This window comes from Synchiropus splendidus, chromosome 10 (assembly GCF_027744825.2).
Source record: "Synchiropus splendidus isolate RoL2022-P1 chromosome 10, RoL_Sspl_1.0, whole genome shotgun sequence".
Taxonomy (NCBI): domain Eukaryota; kingdom Metazoa; phylum Chordata; class Actinopteri; order Syngnathiformes; family Callionymidae; genus Synchiropus; species Synchiropus splendidus.
The window spans coordinates 16,769,804-16,785,793 of record NC_071343.1 but is presented as its reverse complement, the minus strand read 5'-3'; the positions used below and the strand labels follow the sequence as shown (position 1 = coordinate 16,785,793).

The following is a 15,990-nucleotide window of genomic DNA, read 5'->3' as shown; positions in this document are numbered from 1 at the left end:
CCTGCCTTTCAAAACCCTCACTGAACTTCTTAAAAACAGGTCGCCAACACCTACACAAGATCCATACGTCAACATCTTTACCAAATGCAAAAGTCACAGTACAAGAATTGACTTTTTGTCACTCTGTATATGCTGGAAAATATTATTGGCTTGCAAAATCATTTGGTGTGTAAATCCGTCTCAAGGTTCCAATCACAGCTGCACACTGAAGAGATGTGACAAACATGTTTGACATTTTAAAACTGAAAAGAAAAGGTGTTGTTTTTGACCTAGGGTCGCCATTCCATATTAAAAATCGCAGTCATGTCTTTCATTTATCATGGACTTCGAAAGAATTGGTTCAATTCACTGCCGGAGGCGCTGACATTTAAGACTTCTGCCCAATACACAGTCTAGATGAAAAAGAAGGCGTTGACCCCAGCAAAGAGTCACAAATCTTAATATAATGTAAAAACACAACCAATAAAGAAGCATTGTAAAGCAAAAACAAATCAGATATCGGTTCATGAATAAGGAGGACTTCAGTGAGAAAAACTTTAAGGCACTTTAGCTAATTTCAGTCCATATGATATATGAATGCTTCATTGGAGTTCAGTGCAGAAAAATAAGCGTCAGCCTTTGACCTCAATTAGGCGAACCAAGCAGCTGCCCAGTGCCATATGATCAATCATTATTCATCCTTACAAACAGCAATGAAAGTCCTTTATCTGACATTGCTAAAGATTTCCAATCTTCTGGGTCTGATCGCTGATCACGTATCTTACTGCAAACGATCGACCATTGTAAGCGAAACATGACTACAGTTTTAGCTGAAAATATTGAGTGCTAAATATTTTTAGCTATTATTACCATTTAATAATAATTCTAAACACACAAGTAAAAAATGGTTGAATATATATATATATATATATATGTATATGTGTGTGTGTGTGTGAAAACGCTTTTACACCCCAATATTCCCTTGCATCTTGTGAATCATTTCAGAAGAAAATCCTTTCATACTTAAAGTCACCGACGAGAATATACACACTCTTCATCAAACAGCTTCACTGTGTCTAACAGACACACTTACACACAACTTGTCTGTGAATTTGAAACTGTTGTATCACAATATCTCTCAGGTGTTGTCATAGTGTCAACCTGAGCTCCCCCACAAAAATACCTAGGACTATATGAAAACAATGTTTAAATTTAACAAATTGCTCTTTTTTTGTCTCTGAAACCGCCGCATAACTTCTGTCCTTCATGGAGTTTGAGCGTTCGCGCGTACTCCTGTGGTGGAGAGGTAGTTCTCACGGGCAGGCTGGATACCATAACACCATCTTTCTCTGTCTGATTCAGAACTCTTTTTCTTCTGTCTTTGGTTCTGGATCTACCGGACAATTATCAGGCATTAGTTAGGTAGGTCCTTCAGCACCGTGGTGCGCTCAGGAATCATTGCAAACGCAGAACAAATCACACATGGATTTCACGTGGCACCAATGATAGCAAGCAAGCCAGCTGCAAATCTTCAACATCCAATGACATGAAGGCGCTCTCAGCAACGCCGCATAACAATGTGCATTACGAGGCTCCTAAAAATAAATGATTATTGATTTCTGAACTAAAGGATATGCCGATTGTTTTTGGAGCATCAATTTGTTTTGGGCTGTACAACAGTAGGGGAGCCACAGCATCACTGGTTAAGCTTTTAAAGCAGATGTAAAACGATTTTAATGAGGCCACGTTTCCATTTGCATAGCACTTTGTCCAAGCAGCACAGCTCGAGAGCGGGCCATCTTCACGTGGAGACGACATCCTAGTGGACTAATGAAGTGGCGTGCACTGAAGTCCTGGTATTATCCAGGCCACAAGCATCGCTCCTGCTGCTCGGCTCTAACGAGCCAGCGACTAACTTAAGAGTAATGAGCTACATTCTTAATGTGTTCATAGACACCATGTTCATGGCCACAGGATAAGCTAAAATTAACTCGGATTAAATCGGTAATGGACTGAAAATATCACCAGTCTTTTACTCTAACTTCACACAAAACAGCAAAGGTTAACAAAGACTCCCGGGGCCGTTTCTTTGGCCAGTTCCGAGGTGCACATCCAAACTGAAAGATGCCCTTCTCATCGTCTTTGCTTAACTTTTGGAATTGAGTTACTCTCAGTCTCACTCTCCTTCACTGGGCTTGGCTGTACTGGTTCAAGCCAAACACCAGTTTCATGTCAAGCATGTCAGGAATCTTTTCATTAATCGGTGGAAAAACATCTTGGCTACAATGCCCAGTGTTAACACACAGATGCTGACTTTTAAAACTAAGACAAAACTAGATGATCCAAAGTGAAAGTGAAAAACAGATTGATCGTGTGAGTGAGGGTAGCTGTGTCTGTACCTGATCAGGGCGTTCTTGACACCGAGGCGGCTCCGTAACAGCACTGAGCTTTTGACAATGAATGAAGGAGACCACAAGAAAGGGTTTTCCCCAGGCCTAATGGACTGGTCTTTGTAGGCACACAGAACCATTGGATTTAGAGATAGCAGACAGCACAAAGGGCGAGGAGGAAGGCAGGTGGGAATGAGTGGAAGAAACGCACTTAAGTCGACTTTAGATTTCTGAGTTCAATATTTAGTTTTCATCTGGAAACTATTCTCACCACACCTTCCTTGAGAAAGTGGTAATAGTAGTAAGATAGAGCAAGAAATGGAAATTAATTAAACGAAATCACAAAGTAAATAAATGGAGAATTTCTTCCACATTTAAGTCATTTAATTCAATAAATACCATGTCATTTTATTTATCCAATTTTCTTTGAAGTACAGGGCACAGAATAACAAGAACAGGTGTAGATGAATAAATGATCCCTTGCGTCACTGAGACTTGAGACAAGTATGGGTTTAAAAGTGAATGGTTTCGGCAACAACTACAAGAGGACGGAGTGATAAGTTACTTGGCGTTCCCACAGAAAACAAAACAGTAGATCTCGCACCAGCCTCTTGTGACTTTCCATCATAATGAATGGGTGTCTGCAGAGCTCAAAACTCTATGTGCCATGATGGCTATGTGATATTCACTGTGTAGGAGCATGTTTTGATGCAGCAGCTGTCACTGGAGCACAACAAAACTGGACTGATTCCATTAGCGGCCAGGGTTGGGTTCATATTACTTGCTTCACATTAAATTCAAATTAATCAAGCACATATCGGCTTTCGAAAATAAACATGAGGATAATGTGATTGCGCTTTAAGTTCAGGCACATACAGTATATACCCATTAATAAACTTCTTGTGTGCTAGTAGCACTCTCATTATTCATAATGAAGAGCTTCACCCTGGAACAGCCAGCAAAAGTTCACTTTAAACAGCACCATCATGACCGATAATAAAAGGTAAACTTGCAAGTAAATAAGTACATTTAAGAAAATTGCCCAAAACCATACGCAACTCTATTACTGACAACTGCTTTGGACGATAGACAAGGTCACTATGAGCACTGATGCTGGTACAGAGAGCTCATGTAAGAAAGAAACAAAACCAGTACTACAGTACAACAACAGACAGAATACCATACTTCTCAGTCGAAGTGAGAAGAGTGTAAGGTTTTCAAGGAAATAGAAAGAGTTATTATTCCTATTCTTCATCATTTAGCAACAGACTGTTTTTTCCTAACTTTTCCAGCCTGACTTGTATGCATCAAACTTTAGAATAATGTCCATAAATGTTATTTCACATTGACCGATGTAAGAAAGGAGTCAAAGTTCATGATGCAAACTGATAATCTTGGTTCTGTCCAACTACTGATCGAGAGGATCGGTCAACATGGCAGAAAATTTGCATGATCAGACCTGATTAAGCGTCACAACAACAGGAAAACACAACTCGTATCATAGAAATGGACACTATCATGCTGTTTTTTTGTGTATGTAAGTGGAAAAAAAATCCAGAGAGGAAGTAAAGCTTTCATGTGCAGCCCGGAGACAGGGTGAGAGAGGCAACAGATGAGTGATATTTCTTCAATTGTTTCTCACTCGGGTCGCTTCTTGTCTATGTTCCGTTACACATCACAGTTCAAGTAGACAACAAATAACTTCATGAAAGAGATTTTGGAATAAATTTCCCTGAAAATGCGACTTATAGTCCAGTGTGACTTTTATATGTTTTTTCCTTCTTCATGATGCATTTTTGACAGGTGTCACTTCTACCACAGAGTGATCTTTAGTCTGAAAAAACATGAAATATTTGAGTCATTAAATTACACAATAAATGCCCAAAAGCTCCTGCTCCAGCTCTCACCATTTCACTGTTTCTCTCTGTTACACTGCTTCTGAGAATCCGATTCATCCTGTCGCTGTGTCAGTCTAATCCACCACGGCCTTCATCAACAGCGTTGGCGTATGTACCACTCACTGCAATAACAGCGAAACATTTTCTCAGACCAACCAGAGTTCAGTTCCACCTGAAAGGGCCTCCACTTACTTTTTATTCTCTCCTCTGGTTGGTGGTTCTGATAATAACTTCCCGAGCTTGGTTGGACTCTCAGAAACGTCTGTAGCGATGTGCAAACATTAGTCCATTTAACCTTGATTCGTACGGCCACAGTAGCTGATGCAAGAGGAGACGGTGACTTAGTTTAGGAAACACTCAAAAAATCAATCAGCTTGACACCGTGAAGAGAGGTCAGCCGACTACTGTGCTCACTAGCTTGTCTCTGCAGTGGAAAAGGCTCACAGGCTGAGACTCCATGTGACGCACTGACAGAAGTGAAACACAGAGATCACTTCAATGACAGAGTGAATGAAGTCTACCTGCTGAAAGAACAGTGGATCTGTAGATCACTGGCATCACAGGTGACTGTGAGGTACTTTATTTCAAATGGGACACAGTGACAACATAAGAGACAATATCTGTAAACAGCCTCTGAAAGTATTTGTGAATGCAAACACCATTTCAATCACAATTCATGTTTTCTATTGGTTATTCACTCACTTTTGTTTATTTCAGTGACGGTGCGAGCGAGAGTCTTGAGCACACTCAAGTTTGTTTACAGTCGTGCACCACGAAACGACTGCTGAACACACACTGCTGGATAAAAACAAACTCATAAATAAGCAAAGGTAATTGCTAATGTAGCGTTATAAGATGATGAAAAATATTCATGCTGTGTTGACACGCCACTGGATGAAAATTGATTGTCAATGCAGTTATGGTGGCTTCATGTTGATGGTTTCTAGAACCGAGTACATCATGGTGTTGTATTAAAGGTTTGATCAAGTTGGATGGGTACAGAAAGAAATAATGATAAGAAGAAAACTAACTTTCATTGAATCATTAGCATTGGACTAGGTTTGTAAACACACTAACATGATTCAGCAGCAGAAGATTAGATTTATGGGAATAGATGCGTGAATGTTGACAATAAATTCACCATCCTTTGACAACTTTTCATGATATTAGCCAAACTATTCAGGTAGTGACAAAAGCATGTGCATCACTGGCTTTAGTTTGTCATCCATCAAGGAAAATACAGAGCAGACTGGAGAGTCTAACGTTGTTATAAAGTGCCAAAATCTATGTCATTCAAAAGTACACACAAGGCTCGTATTGACTCCTCTCAGACATGGAGCTTGACTACTTCTCTTCTCCCTGCTGTCTGACATGAAGTATTACAAAGGTGTTCGCACGAACACTTGGATGACTGCAGCACATATTTTCACATCACCTCGTCTGTGTTGCAGCAGCCAGCTCAGCGTTTACATTGACTGTGAATGGACAAGATGCAGTCTCCCGCTAGACCTTCACAGCTGCACTGTCAGGGTAAAGCTAAGGTAACATGACAGCCGTACATCCAGGCGCTCGGAGTAATTGACTGCACGCACACATGACCAAGTTCCTACACTGCACCAACATTGACGTCAAAATACATTTTAACAAAGCCTTCATCGTCTGGGCTTTTTAAGAGGATTACCAGCCAAAAATTACATAAAGACAGCGAGGACCCGAATCATAATAGCAACCCTGTTACATCCTCCGCAGCTCCAAAAATAACAAGAAGCCTACTCACCAGAGGCTCAGCGAGGGGTAGTCGGAGGGACTTCAGCGTCGTTCCGCAGGAAAACTCTGGCGTCAGTTAACCTTGATGTCGTGTCCGGTGATGGAATAACAAGAGTCGCTTATTCGCTCGCATGTACTGCACCACACTGCTGTCGGCCTCCTTCTTCTTCTCATGGAGACGAGGATGCTGATAAAATAGCGCCACACTGTCACCTAGCGGCGCGGAGCAGACTTTCACATATGACCGTGAAAAACACTTGTTATTTAAGAGAATAATAATACACGGGACGTGATGGTGAACTGTCCGTTGTGCCATTAGATCGTAGTCGCATGAGGGGTTTTGTCAATGCAACGCGTGACTCATGGCATCAAGATTCAGGTTAAGCTTCATGTTATATAATAATGAAAATAATTATACATTGATAGAATAAAATATATGTGGGTCAGTCCATGTGTAGAAAGCTAGCAATAAATAAACCTAATAAAATACAATTGTTACACTTGGTTTATTTCTACTCTTTATTTTAAACATGCTTCCTGATCCCACTTTCTTAAATAAAAATCAAAGCACATAATCCAAATGTGTGGCTAGTCAGAAATAAAATGTTAAGATTTAAGTATTTCATTTATCTGTTATATATACAGTGGCTGGGAGAAAAGTCTACCACGTGCAAATAGCAGTTACAAAATAAATGATGATCAAATTTCAGTTTCAAGCACATTCTCTGTTATTTGTTGACTTTGTGAAGTGACATTAGGAACTGTCATGAATGTAGTTGTGTTTCTTGAACACAATAAAAAAAATATATAAATTTTATTTTGCAACGCATCAAAAGATGTTTCCAAAGGTCAAAATCTATATGTTGTATATTATGCTTTTTGTATATTATGTCTGTGAGTGAGTGTGTGTGGGGGTTAGTTTATACTGCCTCGTGGGGTCCAATTCTTGACAATACACTATCCTCGTGGGGACCTTATGTCTTCGTGGGGACCTTTTACCGGTCACCACGGGTCCAAAACTCAATTTGAGGATGAAGACTTCAAAATAACAAGGTGAATATAACTGGGTTTCAGTTTGCTTCAGAGTCCTGGTTAGCCATGTGTTTTGGAGGGTTAAGTTCTGAGTGAGAGAAACGAGAAACCTCACAATGTCGCCAGAGGGATACAAACATGTTATTACTATATTATTATTATTATTATTATATTATTATCTTAGGTGCATTATCTGACATTGATTTAAGTATCTGTCCCTTCGAGCCCTTGAGCAAATTAAAATCCTTTTTTCCTAAAAATATGTTAATTTTGCTGCTTGACATGTTAAAATGGAAAAATGGACAGTGCAATGATTCAAAATTATTGTCACGACGTCATTGAAATATTATAACACAAAAAGAGGTCAATGGCAATCTTTTCCTAAACAATGTTCCAACACATGACCACACACCCACACACACACACACACACACACACACACACACACAATATATTGCAAATGTGCAATTGTTTCATTACATTTCCGAATAGCAAACATTAAAAAGTTTATACTCAGAACAATCATACAATGTTTATTGAAAGATATTTGCGTAATAGGTGTTAAATGTTAAAAGACAGAAAATCATTCATACCCGGTGAAAGTCAAATACATCTGATTAATGTCCTTTATTAAATTGATCATGAGCATTCAACAATTCAAAGTAAAAACATGATGTTGTAAGCAGAGATTAAATAATTTGCTCTGCTCTATTTTGTGTTAATTTAGGTTTTTTTTTAAAAGCTACAATATTTTCATATTGTCTGTAATTTGCATTTTATTTTATCTACTGCATTTTCCAGTTACTTTCAGTGTTTATATGTTCAGGTTTATTGCTAAATCAGTGCTGTGAATTAAAAAAAAAGAAATCAATCATGTATTGTCTTTTTACACTCATAAAAGGTACATGTATACTGACAGGAGATATATACTTTATGTTACTTTACAAGCATATTTTGTTGAAGCGACAAACAAAGTTAAAAACGAGATTTAGCTTTAAATGTTACAAGACTAATAATCCGTCTTCGTACTTTGGTGAGTTTAAAACCATAGATCAGAGGATTTATGAGCGGAGGGAAGAGAAGGACTTCGATGGCAAAAAAGTTCAGCAAATTCTGTGGTATCCGAAACAAACCCAATCTCATACTCATGATATCAAACAAAATACTGAAAAGGAAGGTTAAGAGGGAAACTAAATGCGGCACACATGTATTCAGAAATTTGGCCTTGTTTTCAATCGAATTGAGGCACATTTTGGAAAGATACAGGTACGACCACATGATAAACAAACAATGACTGACATAAAGTATTATTGTGATGTTTGCGACAATGTTGTTGATGACGGTGTCTGATGGGGAACAAGCAAGTTTAACAATGATCCAGTTCACACAGAAGAACTTGGTGATGACTGAACTGCACAGCCGCAGCCTGGAGGTGAGCAAGATGTTCACCCCGACCACACAGAAAGGCGTTACACAAGAATAACACATTAAGCCCCAGAGTCTCCGCTTCGACAAAATATTGTGGTACTCCAGAGGCCGACATATAGCCAGGTATCTGTCGTACGCCATGATGGTGAGAATAGCAATATCACTGCAGATGAAAGAGTAAAGCACCCAAGCCTGAAGGAGACACCCAGCATAGGAGATGACTTGAACAGGACTGAGTAGATCAGAGAGAAATTTTGGATAAAATCCCATAGTTCCGGAGAGTGCGTTCAGGCAAAACCCACACAGGAAGATGTACATGGGCTCGTGCAGGGTTTTATCAAATGCAATGGTCATAATCAGAGCAATATTGGCGAACAAAATGAAACAGTAGCACAGCAAAGTGAGAACAAAAACAATCACACGCAGGTTTGTCAGTTCGTTGAAACCTGAAAGAGAGAACGTGGTGATGACAGAAATGTTGGTCCTCATGGTGAGAGAAAGTGGTGCTGAATATTTCCTCCCTTACTTTATAGAGCGTCTCTCAGCAGCTGGACAAAACAGCCAATCCAAGAGCTCCTAACATCTCTACAGCAACAAGGTCAAACAACAAGAGAAAGTCTCTTGCATCATTATATTGCTTGGCTTAATTGAGGTTAATGATGAAAGTTTCTGATGTAATAGATCTAAAATGTGATGCAAAACAGAGGTCCAACATCTCTGACTCTCTTACTTTAAAAAACTTCAGGAAACCACTTCAGGAAGTCCATGTTAGCCATACAAACTTTAGAATGTACTTTTTTATGAGAAACTCTAAATAATGTTATTAGTTGTTAGCAGTGTTGGGACTAATGGGTTTTTAAGTAACGCATTACAGTAACCACGCTCATTTTTTTTTCAGAGGCCCAAAAGCGGCCATGCTCTGAGCTAAGTCAAATTGCCTCACCACTTTTTCTCTCAGGCTTACCTCCAACTGTAATCGGTCAATGAACGAAAAAGCATCCCAAACTCAGACGGTCAACATTTCACTTTTGAAAAGTGAACTGGTGTGTCAGTGTTTCTGAGTGATTCCTCTCTGTGAACCAAGGCAATGGAGCACGAGAGCTCAGGTGAGCAGGTATTTCCTCAGCCCTTTATTAGGGAGAAATCCATCATTGCCATGGTAACAAAACGACTACCAAAATAAGAGCTTGCCACATCGAATTTCACATATGAGGTATGTAGGTGCAACAGCTTTAGTGACATATCCAAAAGGCGTCTTCAAGAAAAAAGCAAAATTCCTTAGCATCACATTCTTTGATGCATTTTGGTTGCATTGCTCCTTTACTTCTCTTTACTTCAAGAGAGTTCTGTGACCTGGGTTTGCGAGTGGTTGTTGTGTCTGGTCCTGAATTTGATACCTGTAAAGGCAGCCATCTCATTTGACCAGATTATAAGTGGAGTAATTTGCTCCAGTTTCCCGTGACCCTCTGCAGCTTGGACTCACATACTCACAGGTTGCTTACTGGTGCCTAAAAGAGCAGCATTTGTGTTCTCAAAGGAAAGACAGACAGTATATGAAGTTTTAAATATATTTGTTTATTTTCAAAAGCACTAAAATACACTCGTAATAGTGAATGTTTTAATGCACATGATATACATGTTGACTCTGTTGACAGTGGACACGGTGATAGCTGGGCTATTTTTCTTTTGAAATCATTGGAACGGAACAAAAATCAAAACCGATTAATATGCTGTAAACATTGTTTGTGTTAATTGGCATGAGACATATCAGTTATTGAGTCAGTTTACCTCATTCACAAAAAGAGACAACAGCGACTCGCAACGTTAAGAGAGAGAACTGCCCATTTTGAGCAACTGTGGTTTGGCGTCTGCAGCATGTTTAGAACATCTCAGTGAACACGGCCGAGCCGAGAGATAGTGGAGTTTTCTTGTTTTAGTCTTTATAAACACGAATAAACACATGTAAGTAATAATAGCTGAAACAAACAGGGAACAAAGTGAAATAGGTTTCGACAATTACAAGCTTATACTTATGTCGTTATAGTCTTGTATTACATACACAACTGAAAGAAAATTTTTGTAACCAAACACAAACACAACAATAATAATCATTATCATACAAAAAATAATAACTTTGAATAAAGAAACATGTCTGTTAAATGTAACATGGAACTCTAGAAAGTAAATTAATACAAGGTTGTGAAAAAGAAACAGTTAAAAATAACATAAAAATAAATGAAAACTGATGGGAATATGGTGTTGCTGATGGACAGTCATTTAAAAATTCCTCAGTGAGTCCTGCCACAATAAGAATAAAGCACCCTTTGTTTCAATGGAACAATGTAAGCAATTATCATAAAGGTTCCTGCTCATTTATAATAAGTTACCAGTTAGTTATTTGTACTTGGCTCTTTCAGTGAGTTGATTCTTGATAAAGCATTGACATCAGGTGGATGTTGTAAAGTCAGACAACAATTTGAGGTTGGAATTTAGCTCATACATACAGGTAACTTTAACATTTCCTAGCTTGACCCTTGCATTGTTCCATCGCATTTCTGACATGTTGCATCTATCCTGTGAACGTGCACAATTTTTAGGATCCAGATGCGAATTTTCGTAAGCTTCATTCCGTAAACAACAGGATTTAACATCGGAGGAATTAGCAGAATCTCCATCGCCATAAAATTACTGAGGTTTTGGGATAAATCAGGCGAGCCTAATCTCATGTACAGCAAATCCAGAAGCACCGCGAAGGCAGAGACACTGAGAGATATTAGATGAGGGACACATGTTTGCATGAACTTCGCCCAGTTTTTTTTACCTATCAAACACGTTTTGATCAGATATATGTAGGACCAAATAATTAACACGAAATGTCCAAAATAAAAGACGATATTGAAGTAGGAAACATAAGCACTGGCCAAAGGCGGCGAGCAGGCGAGCCTGACAATCATGAAGTTGACGCAGTAAAGCCTGTTGATGTGCGAGCCACACAGCTGCGTCTGCAGGAGAGTAGCAGTGTTCATGAACATGCAGAACAAAGGAACAATCCATGACAGGATCACCAGCACATATACTCTCCGTTTGGTCATCACAGAATGGTAAATTAGAGGTCGACACAGAGCCACATATCGGTCAAGCGCCATCAACGCTAAGAGAGAAAAGTCACAACAGACGGAAGAGTGGATGACATAACCCTGCAGCATGCAACCTGCGTATGAAATGACATGGGAGTTCAACAGATCAAAAAGAAATTTGGGGTAAAACCCAACGGTCCCATACAAAGAATTAATACACAGGTTGCACAGAAAGATATACATTGGTTCATGGAGGCTTTTGTCCAAAATAATAGCCACAATGATGATGATATTACCCGCCAAGATCATCAGATACCAGAGCAAAGTGACACAGAATAGCACCACCCGTTGTTCCCAAGGAAAGTTTAAACCTTCCAGCGTAAGCTCTGTGACCAGTGAAACATTCTCCATAGATGTCTCAAGTGAGAGGCCCTGTCCGTGTGTGGCCTCATCAGTGACAGGCCGTCTATTTGACACAAAATGATCCAGCCTTTGGGAAACGGATCAGCCAATCAGAAAGGTTCTAAGCCCTAGGTGTCTCCTGTGATTTGAGGTGTGGAACAAACTCAAATAACAATAATAACCTGATAATATGGTACGCACATAAATCAACAAAAGCTAAGTGTCATTTGCTCTTCTTCGGAGTTTACAGTGAAACAGTAAGCAATAAATACACAAGTAGAAGAAGAAGACAATTTTCAGGCTCCAAACTTCCTCACTTTATCCTTTTTATTTATTTATTTAAAAAAGAAATCAATAAATAAGTTAAACAGCCATCTTCTGGCCTTAAGAAGTCAATATAGGCACAATAAATCTTCACCACACTGTCCCCAAGCAGCAACACCTTGGACATTAAAACTTACAAGTAAACCATGTGCCAATATTACATCTACACTATGATATTTTAAACCAAGCTTTAACTTTCAAGAATAATCGCTAATCATGTGCAGTGTAGTTCAACATTGGCATTGCAACAATTTGAATTAGCGTTCAGAACTTGAGCTACAGTACATGCACAATTGCATTTTAGGCCCTCTCTCAAAGTTTGAAAATATTAAAAATCTTTTTTTTTTTTCACATGAGAATCGTGCATTATGTCAACGACATATTGACTTGATGTTTTTTTTTTCCATCCAATATTTTTGTGTTCTATTTATTAGATTTTTTACTTGATCAACAACTGATCGACAACAAATGGAGTGGCAGAACTCCAGGCATTTTCAAAGACAGAAACTTTGCATGGGAATTTAAAGGAAGTTTTCCTCTGTCACATTTTTCAAATCAGAATTGACATTCTAAACGTATTCTGTCATCATTGTGTCACTGAATTTAGGCAGTAGTTTATCACATAAGTCTTGCTATGCAAAATGGCTGAACATGTTTTGTGAAGAATATTCCTAAACATTCCCATCACACTTTTTCCCGGTATCTGTCTGGAATTTGTTAATTGCTCCCAGGCGAATCTTGACTTTCTCTGATGTCGTGTGCGCCAATAGATCAAAGAATCTGATGAATGAGGAACCTTCTCAACATGGAGATGGAAAGTACATGACATCACAGCAGATCCCTGCACAGGCTGGACAGTCTAAAAGATTCTTTCAGCATGGCAAGAGATATTTGTCGAGATGTGGATGAGAATTTGCGGCCCACTCTACAGGAACATTACTTCCTACTACGACACTGCATGTACAGTTCACTCAAAAAAAATGTCATGCACTCATTTTTCTTTTTTTACTTCATATCTTTTTTTATTGACATTTTCCAGTTTGACAAAGCGCCATCGTCATGCTAATTTTTCTACTTTCTTTGTTCTTTTTTTTTTTTTTTTTTTTACTGTGCTCTGCATTGTTATCTTTTCCTTTCTGTATAAATAACATGGTCAGTCAACAAACTACAGTACAGTAAAAGCATAAAAGTGAACCTTGTCCAGTGTGTGGCGATCAATCTCCCCCTTACACTAAGGTGTAATACATAACATACAATAAACCTCCATGGAAACTATATCCATCGTTTACATAAAAACAACCCTCCAGAGTCACTGTTACATTGACAACATGACTCAGCAGTCTTGTTCAAACACAACGACACAAGGACTTGACATTCTGACAGCACTGACATGTTTATTGATATAGATATCTACTTCTGAGAGATAAATTAAGGATTTTGCAGGTGATCCATGGTGTTTTGCAATTTGTACAAATTGTATTGTACTTACTGTTTTGCTAAGGATGATTTGAGAAATGCACCAAAGTGACTGAAAAGTACAATAACAGACATGCCAGGTTCCCTTTTCCTGTCGCTCCTGACACCCTGGACTCAACTTTCTACAGGATAACAAACAAAATGCTGTGATCTACATGCTCAAATGAGTTTTATGAATCAATGAATTTCTATTTCAGTCACCAATTAAATTATATTTTGCATGTACATGACCTACTTTTCTTTGCATTTTATGACATTGCTTGCAATGCATTACAGAGAGTTTGTGTTACATATTATATACATATTATAGAAATTGAGAAGGAGCAGTGAGGAAATAATGTAAAAATAAACTTTTGCCCCACTTTTCCTATTTTCCCCAACAATGGTTTTGTGTTACTGCTAGTCGCTTCTGAACTTAGAAAGACAGATACATAGATAGATAGATAGATAGATAGATAGATAGATAGATAGATAGATAGATAGATAGATAGATAGATAGATAGATAGATAGATAGATAGATAGATAGACAGATAGATAGATAGATAGATAGATAGATAGATAGATAGATAGATAGATAGATAGACAGATAGATAGATAGACAGAAAGATAAAAACCCTCATGTTGTTTAAGAGTACAGCAGTGTACATTTGTCTCAGTGTGGTTCTAGCATAAGGTTGCAAGTCTCTTCATCTTTTATCTTTATCTTTATCTTTTACAGTTCTTGTGACAAGATACATATATTTTATACATTAGTACACAGGCCCCAATAATCCCGGAAACAAACAACAGCTCCTTCAGTAAAATGCAAAATCTTGTCTTTGAATTAGAAAATACATCCAAAAGTGTACCTCAATTTCATTAGTATATACTGTATTTAAAAATACAAAAGGCAATTCACTTGCAGTCGTGACACATTTCCATGACATGTTGTACTCCTGGTGTTGAGAATGAGAATGACAAAATGAATACATAATTGACAATATATGCATATACAATATATACAATATGGGTTATTTGTCTTACTGGTCAAGAGTCATAGCCCAATTTAAGAGAGAGTTCAGCCAGCCCCAAATAAAATGCAGCATCCCTTATTTCCAAAGAACATCTCTGCATTCATTGAACTTTCAGACACAGTAGCCTTTTTTTCCACTTTGCTTTTCTATAGTTTCCAAAGGCTCTTCCATGGAGTAGAACCTTGATAAAACATTGATTAAAATGTGGTCAATTCAGACCTGACCCCTGAAATCAACTTTCAGTAGCATTTTGACATTCTGCTTCCGTCCAATTCAAGTGTACAACTTTAAAAATCCAAGTGCGAATTTTTGTAAGATTCATTCCGTAAACAACAGGATTCAACAACGGGGGAATTAGCAGAATCTCCATTGCCATAAAATTACTGAGGTTTTGGGATAAATTCGACGAGCCAAATCTCATGTACAGCAAATCCAGAAGCACAGAAAAGGTCGAGACACTGAGAGATATTATATGAGGAACACATGTTTGCATGAACTTTGCCCAGTTTTTTTTACCGAACAAACATGTTTTAACAAGATACAAATAGGACCAAATGATTAACAAAAAATGCCCAAAATAAAAAAAGATATTGAAGTAGGAAACATAAACGTTGGCCAAAGGCGGCGAGCAGGCGAGCCTGACAATCATGAAGTTGATACAGTAAAGCCTGTTGATGTGCGAGCCACACAGCTGCGTCTGCAGGAGAGTAGCAGTGTTCATGAACATGCAGAACAAAGGAACAATCCATGACAGGATCACCAGCACATACACTCTCCGTTTGGTCATCACAGAATGGTAAATTAGAGGTCGACACAGAGCCACATATCGGTCAAGCGCCATCAACGCTAAGAGAGAAAAGTCACAACAGACGGAAGAGTGGATGACATAACCCTGCAGCATGCAACCTGCGTATGAAATGACATGAGAGTTCAACAGATCAAAAAGAAATTTGGGGTAAAACCCGACGGTCCCATACAAAGAATTAATACACAGGTTGCACAGAAAGATATACATTGGTTCGTGGAGGCTTTTGTCCAAAATAATAGCCACAATGATGATGATATTACCCGCCAAGATCATCAGATACCAGAGCAAAGTGACACAGAACAGCACCACCCGTTGTTCCCAAGGAAAGTTTAAACCTTCCAGGGTAAGCTCTGTGACCAGTGAAACATTCTCCATAGATGTCTCAAGTGAGAGGC

General features: G+C 38.6%; 4 protein-coding genes across 5 annotated transcripts in view; all 4 read right to left on the bottom strand.

The window, feature by feature from the left end:
- Positions 1-6,200, bottom strand: part of adarb1b (adenosine deaminase RNA specific B1b) — a 108,656-nt gene extending 102,456 nt beyond the window's left edge. For both annotated transcript variants that reach the window (XM_053878247.1, XM_053878249.1), the window contains exon 1: positions 6,045-6,200. The gene's annotated coding sequence lies outside the window, so the exon portion shown is untranslated. The remainder of the gene's footprint in view (positions 1-6,044) is intronic.
- LOC128766294 (olfactory receptor 5F1-like) lies at positions 6,111-8,983 on the bottom strand. Its single transcript, XM_053877816.1, has 2 exons — positions 8,050-8,983; positions 6,111-6,247 (listed from the first exon to the last, which is right to left on the bottom strand). Exons 1-2 carry the CDS (start codon positions 8,981-8,983, stop codon positions 6,111-6,113), a joined length of 1,071 nt encoding a protein of 356 aa, XP_053733791.1.
- Positions 8,984-9,021: 38 nt separating this feature from the next.
- LOC128766293 (olfactory receptor 49-like) lies at positions 9,022-11,988 on the bottom strand. The gene is made up of 6 exons (XM_053877815.1): positions 11,055-11,988; positions 9,986-10,002; positions 9,829-9,891; positions 9,670-9,749; positions 9,459-9,464; positions 9,022-9,079 (listed from the first exon to the last, which is right to left on the bottom strand). The coding sequence occupies exons 1-6, from the start codon at positions 11,980-11,982 to the stop codon at positions 9,022-9,024; spliced, it is 1,152 nt and encodes a 383-aa protein (XP_053733790.1). The 5' UTR covers positions 11,983-11,988.
- A 3,031-nt stretch (positions 11,989-15,019) lies between these two features.
- Positions 15,020-15,976, bottom strand: LOC128766292 (olfactory receptor 11A1-like). The gene has a single exon (XM_053877814.1). It carries the CDS (start codon positions 15,968-15,970, stop codon positions 15,020-15,022), a length of 951 nt encoding a protein of 316 aa, XP_053733789.1. The 5' UTR covers positions 15,971-15,976.
- Between the last annotated feature and the right edge of the window lie 14 nt (positions 15,977-15,990).

What these genes read in the sequence shown, in the direction of transcription:
- LOC128766294 (XM_053877816.1), bottom strand. Translation starts at nt 8,983, where the DNA reads ATGAGGACCAACATTTCTGTCATCACCACGTTCTCTCTTTCAGGTTTC. An exon ending in AACATTTAAAGCTAAATCTC is followed by an intron (nt 6,248 to 8,049) that starts GTTTTTAACTTT and finishes CCGCGCCGCTAG; the next exon opens with GTGACAGTGTGGCGCTATTT.
- LOC128766293 (XM_053877815.1), bottom strand. Translation starts at nt 11,982, where the DNA reads ATGGAGAATGTTTCACTGGTCACAGAGCTTACGCTGGAAGGTTTAAAC. An exon ending in GGTCACAGAACTCTCTTGAA is followed by an intron (nt 9,750 to 9,828) that starts GTAAAGAGAAGT and finishes TTTTTCTTGAAG; the next exon opens with ACGCCTTTTGGATATGTCAC.
- LOC128766292 (XM_053877814.1), bottom strand. Translation starts at nt 15,970, where the DNA reads ATGGAGAATGTTTCACTGGTCACAGAGCTTACCCTGGAAGGTTTAAAC.